Below are 20,064 nucleotides of genomic sequence, written 5' to 3'. Positions count from 1 at the left end.
ATATTTTGTGTAAGGTATGAAGTAAAGCTCACAGAAAAGATAGCTAAAGAACATGGTAAGTGTCGCTAAAGGGACAAATTTATGAAATCCATCCAAAATCGCGGATTTATCATTGACATACGTACTGCTGCCTTGAAGAAATACAAGAAATACGAAAAGAAGAAAGATTTATTTAGCTATGACCAAGTCTTTTATATACAAATATTTTATCGTAAAGCGAGCAAAAAGGGAATATTCGGCCGGGGTTGAATTTCAAATACCTATCACTATTCACATAGCGTTATATTTGTACTGCAAGTTATTAGTACCTTATGAGTATTAAGGAATTTTAGAAATCAATTGCTCTAATAATGTAAAATGACAAAAGGAAAGATTTTATCAGTTATACCTTCGTATGACCGAAGACGATTTTTGCTATGGGTCAATTTGCATCGCCATAGATTAAAGTTTGAACTTTTCTGCCCTACAAAGGGTCAATTTTCGTGAAATCCTTATTAGTATAGGATGCAAAAAAGTGGCCAAGGTGGTCCAAATTTGCTGTAGTTACTTTTCTATCTTTAATTATTATGATTGTCCAATTTTCAAAAAGAAGCATTCAAAATTACACCTTTTTGTCATATGAATTTCAGTTTTCGTGATATGAGCGGGTATTCAAAAAATTGCTCCAGCTAATACCAATGTAACGTGCCAAAATACTATTACTTAGCCACCTTTGCCGAAAAATTTTGAAAATTGCAATTTTTTACATATAACGGCTTTTGAAAATAGGGTGTAATATGGGGAGTGTTCGAAAAAGTGGACCGATCCGAACCGTTTTGAGTAACGTTCGTTCTTAGGGCAAAAATTTCATCAAAATACGTCGGAAATTACGAACTGTAGCTTGAACACATATACATGGACAGACATCGGACGGACAGACAGGCTTAGATCGATTTAGAAAATGATTGCGAATCAATCAGCGTAAAGAGAGCCCTTTCGGATGTTAGATATGTCCGCACCCTGCACCACAAGACGTGTTGGGTATAAAAAAAAATTAAAACTTCATAGTTGTACAAAACTGATCATTACATACCCTACATCACTTCCTTTACAACAATTTTTCACTTATTTTCATGATAAATTAACAAAAATTGTACCTGGTCTCTGTGTGAAAGCGTATTTCTCATGGGGTTTCTTATATGACTCATAACCAAAAAAAACTCAATTATCATCCAATTTGATCACAAAGTATTAAAAATGGGAACGTTTTGCCTCGTCACAGAAAGACTTATTTTCCATGCGAAGTCTGATTTTGTGCAGGCTACCATCAATAAGTCTATGTCGTTACAATTTTGTGAAATTACTTATTCCACTTCGAATAAGTGTCGTGGACCAATTTTCATCACAGAATTGTAATAATTAAAGCTTTTTGACATATAAAGATTTATTTTTCGTAGGCAAGATTACATGGTAGAGGGTTGAAAAATGTGCATCATTTGATCCAAGTTTTGTTGGGAATGATCGCAAAAGCAGTTCGAACTAATCGATTTTTAAAAGCGATCGTCCTTCGGAAGCCATTTTCTTAAAATCGGTTAACGAAGTAATCCTGACTCAAATCATTGGCTTCTTGGAGAAGTGTACCTTGAGCAAATCGCATACAAATGTTTCGAGTAAATTGATAAGAAGAAAAGCTTCAGAGACCCTATATTGATCAGCGTTAAATTCTGAACCGTTATATGTATATATATATATTGTGTGTGTTATTGACACTCTCCTGGTCGCAAAAACGCAGATATCGATTTCAAATTTGCTGGAAAAGTTGGAAAGTTTTTGCACCCGGATTAATAAGGAAATGGAAAGCGTTTCTCTGTACAAAAATTTCTGGGTTTTTGCGCATTATTAACAAATAATGAAAGATAGATAGAAATTTTCTACATTCTCCTTACGAAGAACTCTACTATCTATGTGCGAAAATGTAAAAATTGGCCATGCCCACACAAAATTACAAATGACTGAATTTTCTTTTTTCACTTTTTTGAGGTTTTGTGCTTATCCATCATAAGGTAACACGATAGATTGCTCAAATGAAGATATTATCTGCCTAAAAATGCGTTATGAATGGACATCGCGACCTTGTGGATTAATTTTTTCTTAATAGTGTCTAAAGATTTTAGGGGCGGTAGGTAAGCGAGACTACAACTTTGCTATTTGTTTTCATTTTTCTCTCCTTTCTTTTTATTGTTTACTTACACATGAATTTAGGTTTTGTTGTTTCTTTATGGCACCCATCACCGAAGGATGAGGGGTATGTTCATTTGTTAGAACATTTGCGACGCCTCGGAGGAAGCTTTCTCGACTCTGCAAACTGTACATATTCTTGATCGGTATTAAGATCGGAATAGATTTAAAAATGCCCGTCTGCCCGTCGGCGCGTCTGTCCATCTGCGTAATGTCTATTGTAAAAATTAAAATATTGCCTATGAACTTGCAAAGGGCCTACAACGCTCACACACCCATATAACAAAAGTTGTTTTCTTTGCTTATCACTCATAAAGTGCAACACACACACACACCATATAAATTTCCACATTTATTCGGAAAATAGAAAAAATCAGCCGCACCCACTCAATTTTGTAGCATAAGGAAATGTAGTTCTTTTTCTTTTTTTTAGGGCCACGACGGAATATAATCATCTCACTATGTTTCTATTTTAAAAATGTTAATTCTAAGGCTTAGCTTAAGAATTATTTTTAAGAGCCTACTCTATCGGGTTGTTACTTTAGTGTAGCTAAATTGCATGTGTAAATATATAAGTGCAGATCCATGTGATGTTCTGCAAATGTCTTCTCATTTACATCCTTTAGATATTTGCAAGTCCTGATAATCGAGATGTTCCTCTATATATGCAGCTCTTTTGGTTAACCCAGAGAGCCACGTTAGCGATTTAATGTTAGAACTTTATTACGTTAATCGGCGATTATCTTTAATGCGTAACTTCGAATTTATTGTCACACCTCTACGCAATGATATTCTAGTGTATAAAATTTCTTAAAAAACTTTACACGTCATGGTGTGGTTTTTCTTTTCTTTTTAATTCAGTCGCACACATGAATGATTAATTTGATGTTAATTTGTTTACCTGGAAATTTGCATAGAACGATATCCATTTTGATCACATGTACGTCTTATACGGTAATCTTCAGCGATGAAATAAAAATAAATAAATAAAAATAAAAGAAACGCCTACCATATAAAAATGTACACGATGAGGAAGAGTATATATCACGGGTGTGAGTTGTTACGCGTGCTTTTATTTATAAACTGAAAATGGTTTTGTTGTTTATTTGTATTTCAATGCAGATATATTCGAGAAGTTTAAATTTTTCAAATTGAAAATTAATAATTAACTGCTCTCCCTCTCCCTCTCCCTCTCACTCACTCTCTCTCTCTCTCTGTATCTCTATCTCTCTCACGTACCATCTCCAAGTTCGGGCGATTAAAGAACCAATTGTTATCGCTCACACACATATCACTAGTTTATTGTCAACAAATCATATGGTTTTGACATCCAAGGCATGGACTGGAGTCGTTTAGTTTTTAGTGCAAAGTGCTTCGATTAAATAGTGGGTTTTGTTGAAATTGCTTTCCAGAGAATATTTTTAAAAATGCAGCGAATCATAAATGTTACGCGCAAAATGCTAAGTAATTTCATTAATAATTCATTTATGTGTTTTTTTAGTTGAATTTATGAAAATAATGAAAAAACAAAGCCATAAAAGTGTGCGGTATTTACACGCAAGCGAATTGAAAAGAGAAACTTCTTGCACTTGCGAACTGGAAAAAGAACAAAATCTTGAGCTTTTTAAAATTATGAACAAAGATGATTGAAATTTAATGAAAATACATTCTTGTGTAGCAATGAAAGAATGAATGAAAGAAGAAGTTTTTCTTAAGAGAAGCGATTTAATTGTACATAAGAAATAGCAACAAGTGAGAAGAACTTTGTTTTGCTTTGCTTTGAGTTTGCACAACAAAAAAATACTAAGCAGTAACAATGCAATGATCGTGAGAGATCGTTTATCTAATTATCTTAGATGGCATACGTGCACCATTCGGTGCTTTTTTGTCACAAATTCTTTTACATTCCCTATCAAAGATGCCGAGAAAGTGTGAATTGTTTTAAACCATTCCGTGTCGCGCGTTCCGATGTGGGAAACTGTTTCAGCCGAACAACCCAAAGATGACATGTTCCTTAACCCATTCGGTGCTGCATTCCTTGCCTAAATGATAACTTGTGACCTAAAAATACTTTCGCAATTACACATATAGCCTAAGACACCAACCCGTATACAGTACCGGAAATGATAAGCAATTGTTCGCATTGGACACACTGCTTATGGACACCACTCTATTCATGAACGGTGCTTAATAATTGTTGGCAAGCTTTTGGATCGATTTAACAGATCTTTAAACGTGGTGACAGTGATAAGGGAAAAATACAAATCCAACGAACGACAAACTATTATAGATTCATCCTGATTGCAACAAATATTTTGTGGGTGCTTCATCCATTCATCTCAATCCGCTCAATGCAGCCATTTTAAAGATCCAATACATTCTTTGATAGTTTCTATTGAAACTACCTCGGATGGGGTTTGTTTCGTTCTCTTTTTTCTTTTTTTTTTTTTGGTATGTTGAACAGAGATGGACTAAGCCAATTAATTTGTCTTAGTCCATCTCGTTTCGTTCTCTTAGCACTTGGATTGAGTCAGTATAAGAAATTATTGCTGATGTGTGAAATCGCGTGGAGAACACGCTGACACTTGGGTATTTAATTCACTCAATATGTAAGTTATAGGAATGTTAAAAAAACATATGTTGACTCTTTACTGTGTTTTCAATTACTATTATCGTTGTTTTCTTTTTTTTTTTGATAATGGAATCGTTCTTCTCGTTTGTTATCCGTAGAAAGAAGTTACAATGCGCCAAATAAACATAACTTTTGGTTTTGTTTACTTACAAAAGCAACGTTTGCCGTAAAGGCGAATGTGTTCTTACTTTTTTTTTTTTTTTAATAAATAATTGGGATTACTATGGCAGGCATATTGCAATCAATATCGAGATATTCACAACTCTTTCAGTGGGCATGAACGATAGCGTGGCTGGATTAAAGTGTTGTACTCTGTTTGTAGATTGATGACGTACTTCTCTGCGATATCGGAAATTTTTTTGGTCGAAGGCAATTTATCAATATATCAATATATATATATACACCAGTGTATGTGTGTGCTTGTGTGCATCCTCAAGCTTCAAACTGAATGCGTACTTAAAGTCCTTCCGCTGCGTTAGCTTCTATATTTCTTATCACTGTAGGTCACGAATGTTTATTCATTGATTATTGCTTTTACACCCTACGCCACTTGCCGTACTAAGTATATTAAGATTGTACAAATCTAAGGAACACCCACAAGAGCCTAAGATAGACCTAAGATACAGCGATCGATTCAGAAAAAATTTCACACACGCCCATTTGTGGATCCGTCTATCCATCAGATTTTTAGGCCTCAATTTTTTTGGTAGTTTCTCGAAATTTGGTAGATTTATGATTTTTAGCTTGAGAGCAAACCCTTTTGAAAATGGGTTGGATCGAACAATTTTTACGACCACTCTCAGCATAACGCCTTTTTTTTAATCGGCATTAGTCACAAAATAAATTACATCAAAATTTTTCAACAAAACTCGCCAAATAATAATATATCGATATAGTAAATTGATGTGAAAAATTGAGATCGGATGGGCCGATGTTTTGAATTCCTTCTTATATAATCGTTCTGTCAAAAGAGAACTGTTTATATATATGGCAAAACTGTCTAATTCTTAATTTTTCACAGTCAGAATTAGTTCATGATAGTAATTTGACATAAGGATAAACTAAGTCAATTTTCAATCATATTTCCCGCTTCGTATAAGTGCTCTGATGAAAGGCAAGCCTTTTAAAAAAGTTTTGATGATAAAAATTGATCCATTACAAAAATTTGACATGGAAATTCATTACATAGTATTTGGCTGCTTTGACGGATCACACCCCCACATAGGAGCGCTTATAAGAAGTAAGCTTTTGTAGGGTAGTAAAGTATAATTTTAATGCCTTGCGACAAAAATAAGTTAATAGGAAGAGTATCTTTGACAAAAAAAACTAATTTTGCTAAATGTGAATCCTATCAGTTCATATTTTGGGGCTCCTCTTACATAAGAGCTCCCTTGAAAAGTATGCCTTTACCTGGAAAGAGAAGATAATTGTTGGTATTTTGTCATGAAAATAAATGAATTGTTTTAGGCGAAGTAATGTACGGTGTCTAATGATCGATCTTGCTTGGATATATTGTTTTTACTTGCAAGTGTTTTGAAAACCAACCAACCAAAACAAAACAATCTATACTCTTACTATAGAAATTACATTGGAAACAATGGAGGTTGAAAATGATGTTAATATTATTGTGATCGAAAAATAGTAAAACTTTTCGATGCAAGTCGCGAAGGCTTATTCAGGGTAATTTTCTCCTTTGAAAATAGCTGATTGACTTACATGTACAGCCAAGTTCACGCCGGTATATTTTGTGGCTATGCTTATAAGGCATGTTTGCTTACTTTTCTACGGAAGAAGAGGATTTCATCCGGTTTTAAAATGAGTGAAAAACTGAGCAAAAAAGCTGCATCCATTTTCGCTTCAAACATGTGTATTTCAGTTTCCGACATGTTTAGAGCATAGTTTTATTGACAATGGGCTGGTCTATCACATAATTAAGCCAATTAAAGATTAAGAATGCAAGAATCTTCGATTGATAGAGACCTTATTAGCATCGGCAAAATATCGCTGGTATCGACGCGATCGATTTTGAAAAATCGGTTGAAATCACTCGATATCACGCCACGCTAACAGAGGAAAATCCGCGATGTTGATTCAAAGTTTCATTTTCTTTAGTTTCGCTAAAGAAACAACAAGAACAAAGTGCAAACGTTAGAGAATCTGTGCAATGCATTAGGATTTGTTAAAGCTTTCTAAATGTTAGACGAAGATGGTATAAAATATAAAACCGTTCAACGTTTGCACTTAATTTCTGGTCAGGGAGAATGCCATTAAACTTTTAGAAAAATGAATTTAAAATTTTTAAAATTCTTTTGTTTATTAACATACATTCAATTTAAAATTCAATAAAGTCGGTCTGCCGCATAAATAAACTAAGCTGTAATGGCTGCGTGAAAAATTCAAATAAAATTGTCAACAAATCTTTTGTTACTAACTGTACTTTGACTAAAGGATCAGACCACTGTAAATTGTTCAACAAAACAGTTTATTTTTCGTCACAGTAAATAACGCCCTAAATAAACCCAAGAATGACCATTGTGGGTGTGCCAACATTCCAAGATGCCAAGCATTTAATTTTTCGAACAAAATTGAGTGGCAATATCCGTGTAGCAGACACCTCTGCTCGGCGTTTCTCTCGAAATATCATTTTTCAAAACGTTAGGTAGCTTAACACACACGATTTTTTTCACTCGAATTCTTTACGGTATCTTTAGAAGAACATTCTCTGAAATATTGTGTGGTATATATTTCCGATTTTTTCCATGTTACTTATACTATAAAACGTACACCGCGCCCAACCAAAATATAACAGGGTATGAGCTTTTAGTTCTTCTCTTTTTATTTTACTAATATACAGGCCCAAGTACCTTTCCAAATATTATTAAGCTATCACCTTTCCTTCCCTCCAAACGAAAGTTTGTTAACAAACGACTTTTTTAGGCTGTTGCAGGGTCGTTATCTCTTAAAGAAATCATTTCCGTAAATATTTGGAAATAAGGATACAAGGGTATAAAAGTCTAGGTTAACTTAACCATTCCCACTGTCTCTTCAAACCCAATAGAACATCTTTCTTGTTCTCCCTGCTCATCCCCAGATATTTCTCAAAGTATCCTTGAAAATGTGTCAGTGTGTGTGTGCCATGAGATTAAAAGTCATTTCTAATAGTTCAGCAACCTTAGCTCATGATGACTAGGTGGACCGAGCGATGACGCTTTCAATCCGATTTCCGCTTTTACCAGACGCTCTAACAAAGTGCGTTTAAGAAACCATGTCACACATAAATCAACAAACCTGGCATAGATTAAAAAAAAAAAAAAATATTTGTAAAAATTAATATAAAAGTCAATCTCATCTATTCAAGTATGTTTGGGGTTATTTTCACAAAGGCATTTGTTTTTCGTTTCGTTAAATGTGACTAAATAAAGAAAATATTTCTATTATGTTGCTTTCTCATCAATTTTTCTTATGGCAGCTAGCCATTGATTTGATTTGTTTACAGCGATATCACTTGCTTAGGATTTTAGAACAAATGTTTTCAATATTCAAATGGGACACTTTGCGTATTAGTAAACAACGTTCTCTTGTAAAAAATTTCATGTTTTACAGAATATAACAAAATCTTAAGAAAAAATCAATTTCGAATTTTTAATTTACATATGCACCCGTATTTTGTTGTTTTGTTTTTTTCAAATGTTCTTTAATTTACTTACACGTTTTTTTAATTGCAAACTAATGTTCAGATGAAAAATTATAATTTACATATGAATATATGTTAGGCAGCCAATCGCAAATTTTACCAAAAATAATTAAAATAATTATTGTATTCTCTTGTGCTTGAAACAATTCAGTTCTGTACGGCAAATTGTTATATTACATGATGTTTTCGGTTTATTTATTAAGCAATTCATTCAATTCTTTGTGAGCCTATTTGAACTCACCCACTCGCACAACAAATACAAACACTAATCCATTCAAAATTTAAGATAAAGTATTATTGTTTATGAGAACCTGTTGCCTTGTATTCGTTCTCTACACTTTGAAAATGAATGAATGAATGGATTTTTCATACTATATATAAAAAGTAGAATTTTCGTAGCGGTTTTCGCAATTATAAGATCGAAAGCAAATTTGCAATCCGATCGCGTAGCAGACTTGGAGTTAATTCTAGTCGGAGTAGTAGGCAAACTGTTTCCGATAGTAAGTAGTAAGCTTAGTGAGGTTTCTTGGAATCAATCCTCTTCAAAGCCGATAGCCCAGATGCTAGTGCTTCAAGACTTTAGTCTTTGAATTGATTTTGTTGGCTCAATTCAATTACAATAATAATAATAATAATAATAATCGACTCGTTTCCATATTCTCCACATCTTTAAAACAATTCTTCCTTAAAAGAAACTCTTCAAAGTAAAGCGTAGGACGGGACGGGAGACGCGAACATGCGAGGAGACTTTAGAGAAGACAGAACCGTAATGCTTCATTACCACCTTATGAAAACACATCACTATCAACAGCTTTACCTTCACTTGAGAAGCGTAGGTTCATTGTAGGTATCAGCGTTTTCGCAAAAATTGATAAGTGGTATTATTGGTTCGCCAGACTTGTTGAATGAAATTAATTTCGATTTTGCTATTCGCCCGTCAAGGAATGATCGTTTTATAAAACTTAGTCAATGTAATTGTACCTGTGAATTGTTTACCCCGCTTAAAGTTGTATGCAAAAATTTGAGTGTCGGACTCAATACATGTGATAAGAAAATCATTTTATAACGAGCATGCCAGGGTTGTACGTGTCCCTGCCTTTTTTATATCCATCCCCGAAGGATGAGGGGTATGTTTACTTTGTTGAAACGTTTGCAACTCCCAGAAGGAAGCATCAGAGACCCCACAAAGTATATATATTCTTGATCAACAGCAAATTCTAAATCGATTTAAGCTTGTCCGCCTGTGCGTCTGTGCGCCCATGTGTGCTGTAAACTTTCTCTTGGCAGTAAAAATGAAGCAGAATTGGCAGAACCATTGGAAGAAGCACGCAGACTGGTATTGAAGATAGGCCAAATCGGTGGAAGGGCACGCCTAGAGTACCCCATAAGCTAAGAACATCTCCGCTTTTCGAAAGTAATAAAAAATTGGTTGTTTGCTCATTACTCATATACTATAGCCAGTGAATGTATAAAAATTTGAACGCACATTCTATGACCGCCTACCCAATATTATATATATATCAAAATTTAATTGTTATACAATATAACGCGCAGGCAACAGCTTCAAAAATCCCATAAAGTATACAAATTCTTAGGCAGTTTCAAATTTGGAATGCACTTGAACATGTCCGTCTGTTCGTCTGCCCATCTGTCTGTTTGAACAAGAATTTGGAATTGACCTAAACTTTCCAGAGCACACACCGACAAACGCCTACGTGCCTATACGGCAAAATCCTTTATTTTGAAAATAGAAGAAATCAGCCGCGCCCACTCCCTATAATAGAGCATAAAAATTTTGTTCTTTCACTTCTTTTGTCTTTTTTAGGATAACTGTCATGGGTACAAAAGATTCGATCCCGATCGAATATAATTTTCTTACTTGTGTCCATTGCTTCTTGTTTGGTTCACAAATAACTTTAATTCATTAATTGAATATTGGTCCCAAATTAATGGCTCACACTTATTGGAGTCGTAAGAAATTGCTCAAATTTCATTTCATAATACGACTTCTGCCGAAATGTAAATTGCAGCTTAATTGAATAAGTAAGGAAATTATAATCGGACACGACCGAATCTCCCTTACCCATCACTTTCATGCAACCCGCGGTAATTTACTTTGCGAGGTCCACTATTTTTATTGTATAATTAACACATAATACAGCCGCATGCGAAGAATATACAAAATAATTTGTAACATTCTCTATTGTGTGTCTTGTGAGTAGTAAGCAGAAACCATCAGAAACGTGAAAAATTCACTTATAACTTTAAGTAGGCATGACCGATTTACTCCATTTTTGTACAGATGCTGTAAGACCATGCATGGAATGTACTTAAACATTTTTATCTCAAATTATGCTTCATTGCGGTCATGTCCTTCGACCAATTTGTCTTACTTTCACCAGCAATTTACGTGAAAGAGTTTCCAATGTGTCAAATTCGCTGCTTTGGAAAATAAATGCATAACAATGAAATCACTGCGCAGCACGAACGTGTTAATACAGCGTTAATATTGTCGGTAAAAAGGGACGAAATCATTTAATCGGACATTTCTACGAGATTGCACGAGATGCTACAAGGAAACCCTTTATAACGTTCGAAATGGCTTAGGGAACAAGCAATAATACCCAAGAGAATCATCATCGTCATCGCCGTTAGACGTTATATCTTGACCCTAGACTTAAGGCACATTTATTCACGACACCCAACCACAACCTAGCTATAATAGGCTGGCCGTAGAATGCCTGGGTGTATTATGAAATTGAAAAATTCAACCGATTGAAAAAAACTCCAGCCGAACGAATTTTTTTTATTCTCAAGTTTTTTGTACGCTTATAACATAGCATCGCTATGAAAAATGTACCAGAGGAGTTCGCGTACCTTTGCCAGACGTTCAGTTGTGCACTTATCGGGAAGGTGGATTGGCGATGGCAGGAAGAATTAGTTAGGAGGCGAATTTTAATAAATTTAAAGTCCGCAACGGTTGTTGAAACTTGCGCGAAATCCTAAGAGAATCAAAAGACAAATTTACATCAAAAAGAAGAAACGAAAATGTGGCGCCTCTAAAACAAGACAGTATAATTAATATATGATTTTTCATACACAAAATTCATCGAAAAAAAACCCTTAAAGAATTATAAAAACCAAGTGCGTATACCGCATCCCATTTCATATATCAGCCATTTGCTGTCTTTAAGAATAATTCACAAAAAATATTGCGAATTATGAAAAGTATTTAAAAGTGTTGCAAACGACAACATAATCGTGTGGGTCAATCGTCCAACTGTCGTTTTCTTATTTTATAACATTTTTATTCACTCGTTCCTGTAGATAATTAAATACTATATATACGCGTGTACGTGTTCAGAATTATACAAATATATGTGCATTGGCTCGCATTCAGTTAAGTAGAACACATCTGTCGTGTTTTTTGTGCAGAAGTGAGCTCACTCACTACCTTCATACATAATATGATTGATGGCTACGGTTCACACACCTACAAGATATTAATATTAAATATAAAAAATCTTCCTGCCTTGTTTATTTGCTAAGTTTAAGTACATTTTTCTTTTATTTTAAATGAATTTTGCCGCTATTTTCAATTAATGCCTCCTACCCTCTTGTCTGATAGAAACCTTACGCCATCTACAGAAAGCAAAACAAATGGTAATCGGAGGAAGGAGGGTAATGTCTTATGCTGTACTCCAAGATCTTGTGCTCATGTGTAGGGCAAGTTTTACTACAGAGATATGCCAACAAGGCCTAATTCTTAATTTGTTTGTGATGAAAACTTGTTCATAATAGTAGTTTAATATAAAAAATTACACAGACATCAAAAGAACAGCCGGCCAGACAAGCTTAGATAGATTTAACGTTGAGTTCTTCTGGATGTTACATACATACCCATAAACTGAATATAAACTGTACCACAAGGAGAGTATGAAAAACTAATTTCTTACTATTATTACGTTTTCTGAAAGAGGAAATTTTATGCTGCATGCATGTTTATGTATATGTAAATATACTTTATGTATATCATTATGGTTGGCTTTTCAAATATTTTTAACATAGTTTGCACAATATTTGAAAGTAAAATTCCATCCTTTCATTTGTGTTTTTTTTATAGTTCTTTTAGTAATTATTTCAATGATGCATTGCGTACTGCTCACCTGTCCATAACTGTATATACTATACCATAGGATTTGTTGGACTATTTATATCTTGTTTTCAAACCTGTTTTGCGGTGTGCAAAGTCATAGCCGACATCATATACCTATATATATTATATAAAAGATCTTTAGGCTTCTTCAGTTTTTACGCAGACGTATTCTTAATCCACATCCTACAATCGGCAAACCTACATATATGCATTTCACTATTTCTTCAGGAGTTACTTGAAATGATCTATTTCGTAGTCTCCATGCCTTCTTCTTTTAAATGGCTTGCACTTGTTCACTGTGGTGATAGAATGAAGAAATAATCAACAGTCAATCGCATTCAAGGTCATTATTATTTGATGATTGCACTCATGCTACACAAGCGGTCGCTTCAAAATACCAATCAGCCACGAGTTATTCTGACTCACTATAGGATGCAGATTTATGGGGTCTTCGACATATATATCATTGTAGCAAATATATTTTTTCAAGTCCAATATATTCCTTCTAAGATGGCTACAAAAAATGTCGCCAAACTTTCCAATGAAACTAACAGAGAACGTTTTTGCCAGATGACTCGTTGAAATGGTTTCTTTCGTTCTTACTATAATATTAATGTGAACACTATTCAAAACATTCACATTCAGTCACACATATGGACATGTGCTCAATGATTAAAACCAAAATGAATAAATTCAAATCGAACATGTAGTCATAGTCCTTAATTAAAGTTCGTCTACTGTAGAGTAATCTAAAAAAATAAATAACTATTCCGTCTTTGTGAAGAGCAAACCAAAATTTTTCACACTATATTAGTAAATTGTGTGAAGGTGTACTCAAAACATGGAGCGGTAACGCTTTCATATCTGTTCTTGTCTTTTAACCGAGTTTCAATAATGGGAAAGTATTATTCCGCACAATTCCTGAAATATATTTATTAAAAGCTCCTTTAGAATCTTACTATAAATGGCGATAATACGATACCGACCTATCACTGAAAAGAAGAAAGGAATATTCATTTTCTCAAAATATTTGGAACACCCAGAAGAGAGCTTCAAGGACTTCAAAAAGTGTGTATATTCTTAATGAGCACCAAATTCTAAATCTGGTGGGGACCATTTTCCTGATTCCAAAAAGCGACTGTTCATCTGTTTCAAACTTAACAGCGACAATTGAAGTTCTTCCACGCAGGTACACGAGTGGAAATTTGGCCGAATAGGTCAAAAGACGCGTCCACCGTAAAACGTAATCTGAGGTAGAGCTGTACAAATAAAATCGAACAAATCGGCCATGCCTACTTAATATTATAGAATAAGAAAAAAACTTAAGAGAGTCTTAGAAATTCTACATAATATTGCGCACTGAAACGCTCTTGATGTGCATGTCAGTCTGTCTCTTAATCGCTGTGGTAAAATGATCTCAAAAATGGGTATATAAATGTATATATACGGAATGTCCGCATTATCCCTCAAAAATAGAAAATATCAGCCACGCCCGCCCAACCTTATAGACTACGAAAGTTTGTTTTTTTCCCTTATTTTAGTCTTTTTTAAAATAGCAGCGATGGGTATAACATATTCGGCCGTAGCCGTAAATAATTTTCTTATTTAATTTCCCTTTTTTTTCTATTCACATTTTCATATTTTTAATGTAATTCCAACAATTTGTGTTGAGTTTCAGTTTTAAAGATTTTATTAAGTTCTTTACAATTCAGCTGATAATTAAAGTTGCAGCTAAGCTTTGTTTAATAAATAAACAAAAAATGACGTACATATATACACTTTCTCGAAATATGCGCGTATACTTTTCACTGCACATACGTGCATGTTTATCTCAATGACATTGTCACTTTATTCTTTGTATATTGCATAGAATAAAAGAGCCCAAACACCTAATGTGCACAAACAGAAGCTTAAAATTGACGAATAACGACCTACATAGACGCTGGAGAGTGCCCATTAAGAGCATTGTGTTATCGCTTCTTATTAGTATATAGTTTATAGTAGTGTCGTTTTTGTGTTTTTTTTCTTTTTCTGATTTTCAACTAAATTGAAAAGACAGTAAACTTGAAAGCGCAAAACGCGGAAATATTGTTGTAAAAATATGGAACGTTAAACGTTGTAAAAGCTAAACTTGAACAAAAAAAATAAATAAATAAATATTAATAATAAAATTTTAGAAAATTGTAAAGTCAGTAAATTTTGTGTGAGTTTGTGTTAATTGAAGTTCTTGAAAAACTTCACCTTGAAAAAGAATTGACATTAAATAGTTGAAGAAGTGCAAGCATTTTTTTTTATATGTTCTCATTTCTATACTCAGTGTTTTGCCCCTCTTTCCCTCTCTCTCTCTCTCTCTCTCTCTTTCTCTCTCTCTCTCTCTCTCTCTCTCTCTCTCTCTCTCTCTCTCTCTGTCTTTCTTTATTTCTCTTTCCCTTTGGTTCTCGTATTCATTTTTTTTCTTTCTCTCTATGAATAGTGAATCAAGGTATTATCTCATCTATACTATTATTGCCAATTTATTCTAAATTGGTTTCAACACAACGAGCTGCTTCAACTCTCACTCCACCTAAGCCTCCAGATTCAGAATTTATTGGTTTCCATTCAGTGACAGTAAGGACTTTGGTCAGAATGCCAGAAAAACATATACCTCCGAAAATTGAACGATTCGAAGATTTTGAAGTTCATTTAAGAGGGTAAGTAAAACAATACTCCTTCATTTGTTTGATCACTTTGTTAAACCGTTACCGTTTGGTCACGTGTTCATATTCTTGCTTTGAAGAAAGTGCGTCGTCTGTAAACATCGAAATTATATTTTAGACAATGTATAAAATACACTCTGTAGCCTAGTTTTGATTCTCGATGTCGAATAAGTTAAGGCAAACAGATACTTCGTCGATAGCTGTAAACTCCCTACTCGTTATAGCGAGTGCATAGTCCAAAACTATAGAGTTTACTCAATTTCGAGAACCATAAACCGGTGATTCTATTCCTAATGATGGCATCGATTTAGTGATGTCTGCCAACCAAACGTCTAAACTTTCTTGCTGGAATTCTTACTGTCGTTCGACTTTTTACTGCCCATTGAGATTGAAATGGGATACTTGTTGTATGCTTCCCTACGCAGATCAAGTTTGAATGTGAGCGTTTCATATCCGCAAACGAATCCAATATAGTCGATTGACTAATGGGCAGGCCTTGAAATAACAAAACGAGTGAAAATACTATAGGGGAATACAGCCCACCATTAAATACCCCATACCTTCCGTACACCTTCTTTAAAATAGTCATCCATCGAACGATGGGAAGTGATCGTCAAAGTGCCCCGATGGGAGAAATTTTCAAATGCGTCCATCCTTAGGCCAAAACACGTAGGTGTGCCAGATTTCATCATAATATTTCAAAAATTGCGTACTACAAATTGGACAAAAAAAACCAGATGGACAAGTTCAGATAGGTATAAAGGGTGATTTTGAATCGATAGGATCTCAAGTTCTTCTGGGTAGTGCGTATATCTGCACAAACTTAACACACCCTTGTGCCGCAAGTGGCGTAGGGTACAGTGATTGGTTATATTACGTATTCAGGATGATGAGCTCGTGCTTATTACTAGCTACAAAATTGTCTCCAAAGTCTTTCTTGCCCATACTCAATATCTGTTACTCCCTATCTGACAAACAATACAGTTTTTTATGCGAGCATGTAATAAGTCTGCCATTCTACGCCTTCGAAAATTCCTTCCCCATGAAACAATGTCGGAAACTACTAAATTTATGAACTATTGAAAATTCCTAAAGCCGGATAAACTCAGACAATCCGATTTTTTACTAGACATTCAATTCGCTTATTCTATTATGAAAATCGAATCATTCCACTAAACTGCCTACAAAATGGAAATAGTTCTTGAAAAGTCAAATTTTTAAGCCTGAGGAGATAAGAAAATGCGGAAATGGACTTATTGTGTAGGGTATGCAAAAGTCCTTACCGCCAACCAACAAAAAAATATTCTCTAATTGATTAGCACTGATAAGATAAGAAGAATAAAAATGCAATATTGATTACGTTCTAGAAGGCAATTATTCATTTCGCGCCAATCTAAAAAACAAGAAACTTGATAGTTTACTACGATTTTAGATCTCCCTCACTTAATTCGCTCAATAAGCGAACCCCTCAGTAAAATACTTCTATTCTACGGCAAATTTAGTGTAAAAATCGGAAAACGTTATATTATCGTACAGCATTTTGTTGTGTCCTTTAACCGATCGTTTAAGATGATGACGATGACCTTTTCATCTCCCCGGTTTGCTTCATACCATTAAATATTAATAAAAGTACACTAAAATTTGAAATATTTTCGAGACTCTTTTTAAACTTTTGCTTGTATGCTTGCGGATAAGCTTAAGCCATTTTTTCAAACCTTATGTCAAACCAATGCAACAGTTTAACAAAACATTTTTTTGACAATCTCTCTGGGACTGAAGAATGGGCGATACATTAATAATATTCGATGAGACTATTCAGCACATGTCTCAGTATTGAGAAAAAAAATTTGTGACCAAAAAGAGAATTTTTTATTAATAAGAGCCACGTCCCACCCTTAAATAGCTACATATAACAAGTTTTCGAAAAGTGCCTTTAAATTGAAAGTGGTTGAAATAGTGGTCCGATCCGAAAAGTTTGCAATAGCCTTCGTCCGTGCAACAAAACACGTTACTAGAATATCTCAAAAGTTGCGGCCTAAAGTTTGAAACCAGGAAAACCAAACGGGCAGACAGACAGGACAGCTTAGATCGCTTCAGATTCACTTTCTGAATGGTTCGATATAATAAAAGATGGGCCCATCTCAAGACCTTCGTTGCGCGCACGTGGTGTTGGGTATGAAAATTTTCGAAATAAATTATCGCAAATCCCTACGCGCTTCACTATAATACATCATTTTAAGATGTCGTAAAAACTCGAGCAAAAAAAACGGACAATTTAGTTGTTGCTCTGAAAGATCATGTTGCATTGAAAGATCATGTTTCGAGAAAAAGACTTATGAACTTTCGGAATGTGTTATAGACACGTTTGCAAATAATTTTTTTATTATTATTATTATTATTAATTTCGCCAGAAAAATAAATTCTAAGACCAAACTCTTAAAGCACTAGAATCTATCTACCTATCTATCGGTTTATATTAAAAACTCTAGCGCACTTGAGATTCGAACCCACGACCATTGAGTTGCTTGTCGAGATTCTTCGCCCTCGACCACTCAGGCGGACAAAAAAAAAAAAAAATTTTTACTATTTTTTCTATTAGCCTGCAATTCCACAACTATAAATATGTTCAGTCATCTTCGCGTATTCTTCCTCGTTCTGCTTCTTCCAATATCTCTTTCCCGAAAGTGCCTCTTTTGGGTGTGAAAGACAGAATGGCATCGTTTTCATCACGTATGCGGCGAATTAACAGAGAAAATGGCAAAACAATGTATAATTCTGTAGCTAAATTTATCGTCGTCATCAGAAACATCATTCTAGACTTAATATCTTAATAGTCTTATATTTACTCAAAACTCATATCAAACGTTAACTCGTGACGATTGTTTTATTTCATTCAATTTGCTAAGATTTATGATTTATTATGAAACCATATGGACACGTTTTAGTAATGTTTGTAAATTATCTGAATAATTTATCACAATCGGCATTCAGTCAAGGCCAGCTCATGTGCGCGTCCGTTAATTAATGACTTTGTCATCAATAATAGAAGTAGTTCAGGTAAAAGAGCAGTTGCGAATGGACTTCATAAAGTTTGTATGCCAGCAACAGCAGAATGGCAATGGGCGGACTTGCGACTGTAGCCCGAATTTATCGTTAACACATTTTGTGATACGAGGTACTCCTGTGGCCACTTTATGGGCCATTTTATTTTTATATAACGACTATCGTGTATGCAATCTTCAGGTAACCATATCCACGGAAAGGGTGCTTCTTCACCATTCTCGGTGGTGACGGTCCAAACTGTAAATCTAAATATCTTTAACACTTTTTAATAAGCAAAACTGGCTTATTAGTTGAAGACAGTAACCTACAGTCTGCTTTACATGCACAAAAATTGGTTGAGCATTCGGCGCGTTATTGAGAAAAGATGCTGGTGGGAGATGGAGAGACGCCCTGTATTAACGTTAATTTCCAATTTTTAGCTTACATTTTGAAACTGTATAAAGCCATAGAGAATAATCTATCGGGGGAAAATCGAATTAACCGAAAATCATGCACTGTTTCACACCGATTAAGAAAATATTTGATTTCCTTTAAATTAAAAGAAAATTAAAGAATTAAGATGAGGTTATCATACTACCCTTAATGCTTAGGATGTAATCGTTGTTTCAAGCGGTAAAGAGAGAGTTTTCGATTTAATTTTCAAATTTCAGTTCATTGAATCCCAACAAGACTCTAGCATTACTACTAGACTACGATGGCACTTTGGCTCCCATTGCTGATCATCCTGACAAAACCATTATGTCAATTGCAATAGAAACTATTCTAAATAAATTGGCCAAGAACCCCAACATTTTTCTCGCGATCATCTCCGGTAGAGCCCTGGATGATATAAAAAATAAGATAGGAATTAATGGAATTACTTATGCCGGTAATCATGGCCTTGAAATTGAGAGTGCGGACAATAGTCGACACGATTATCGCCTTTCCGAAGAAATCCTAGAAAACTATAACCGCCTTGTAAAAGATCTCCAGGAAAATGCCGTTAAAAATAATGCTTGGGTTGAAGATAAGAGAATCTCATTGTCATTTCACTATCGTGCTGTTCCCGTTAATATGAAAGCAGCTGTAAAGCAAGAAGCGACACGAATTATTGAAAAACACGGCTACACAGCTAATGCAGCACATGAGGCCATCGAAGCCAAGCCACCGGTTGTTTGGAATAAAGGTGAGGCCTCCGTATTCTTACTCAAAGAACAATTTGGCGAAGATTGGTCAAAAAAAGTGAATGTTGTTTTTGTCGGTGATGACACCACTGATGAAGACGCTATGCAGGTAAATACTGAATTATTATTATTGTTATTGTTCTTGAAAATTTTCTTGATTGTTAAAGAAATTGCAAGGCGTTGGAAAATCGTTCAGAATATCCTCAGATCCCGAAATGAAAACATTTGCCGATTTTCGTCTGACAAGTCAAGATTTAGTTGGGGATCTTCTAAGCTGGATTTCTAACACATACGAAAACGAAGAATGAGTTGGATCTTAAGATTTTGTGTATAAAAAATACAATTTTTCTTCAAATTTATATTAGCGACGTCTATAACGTTTTTTATACAAATATATACACATTTTGATATTTTTTTTGCTATTTTTAAAACTTTTATAAAAA

The 20,064-nt window shown here is 34.5% G+C and overlaps 2 protein-coding genes across 7 annotated transcripts in view; one reads left to right on the top strand and one right to left on the bottom strand.

Moving 5' to 3' along the window:
* Nucleotides 1–20,064, bottom strand: part of LOC119634180 (ras-related and estrogen-regulated growth inhibitor) — a 45,967-nt gene that overhangs the window by 14,178 nt on the left and 11,725 nt on the right. For 2 of the 6 annotated variants that reach the window (XM_038028196.1, XM_038028193.1), the window contains exon 1: nt 3,119–3,306. The exons of the other annotated variants lie outside the window; for them this stretch is intronic. Coding sequence is in view for 1 of the 2 variants with exons in the window: in XM_038028193.1 (XP_037884121.1) it covers nt 3,119–3,146 (28 nt within the window). In the remaining variant the exon portion in view is untranslated. Of the gene's footprint in view, nt 1–3,118; nt 3,307–20,064 lie in introns of those variants that run through there. 6 annotated transcript variants of the gene reach the window in all.
* Nucleotides 3,443–20,020, top strand: LOC119634182 (probable trehalose-phosphate phosphatase 4). Its single transcript, XM_038028200.1, has 4 exons — nt 3,443–3,681; nt 15,173–15,389; nt 19,109–19,730; nt 19,789–20,020. Exons 1-4 carry the CDS (start codon nt 3,645–3,647, stop codon nt 19,927–19,929), a joined length of 1,017 nt encoding a protein of 338 aa, XP_037884128.1. The 5' UTR covers nt 3,443–3,644; the 3' UTR covers nt 19,930–20,020.

The sequence above is a fragment of the Glossina fuscipes genome, unplaced genomic scaffold, assembly GCF_014805625.2.
Source record: "Glossina fuscipes isolate IAEA_lab_2018 unplaced genomic scaffold, Yale_Gfus_2 2, whole genome shotgun sequence".
NCBI lineage: Eukaryota > Metazoa > Arthropoda > Insecta > Diptera > Glossinidae > Glossina > Glossina fuscipes.
The sequence above is the reverse complement of the archived record's forward strand: the minus strand, read 5'-3'. Positions and strand labels throughout refer to the sequence as shown.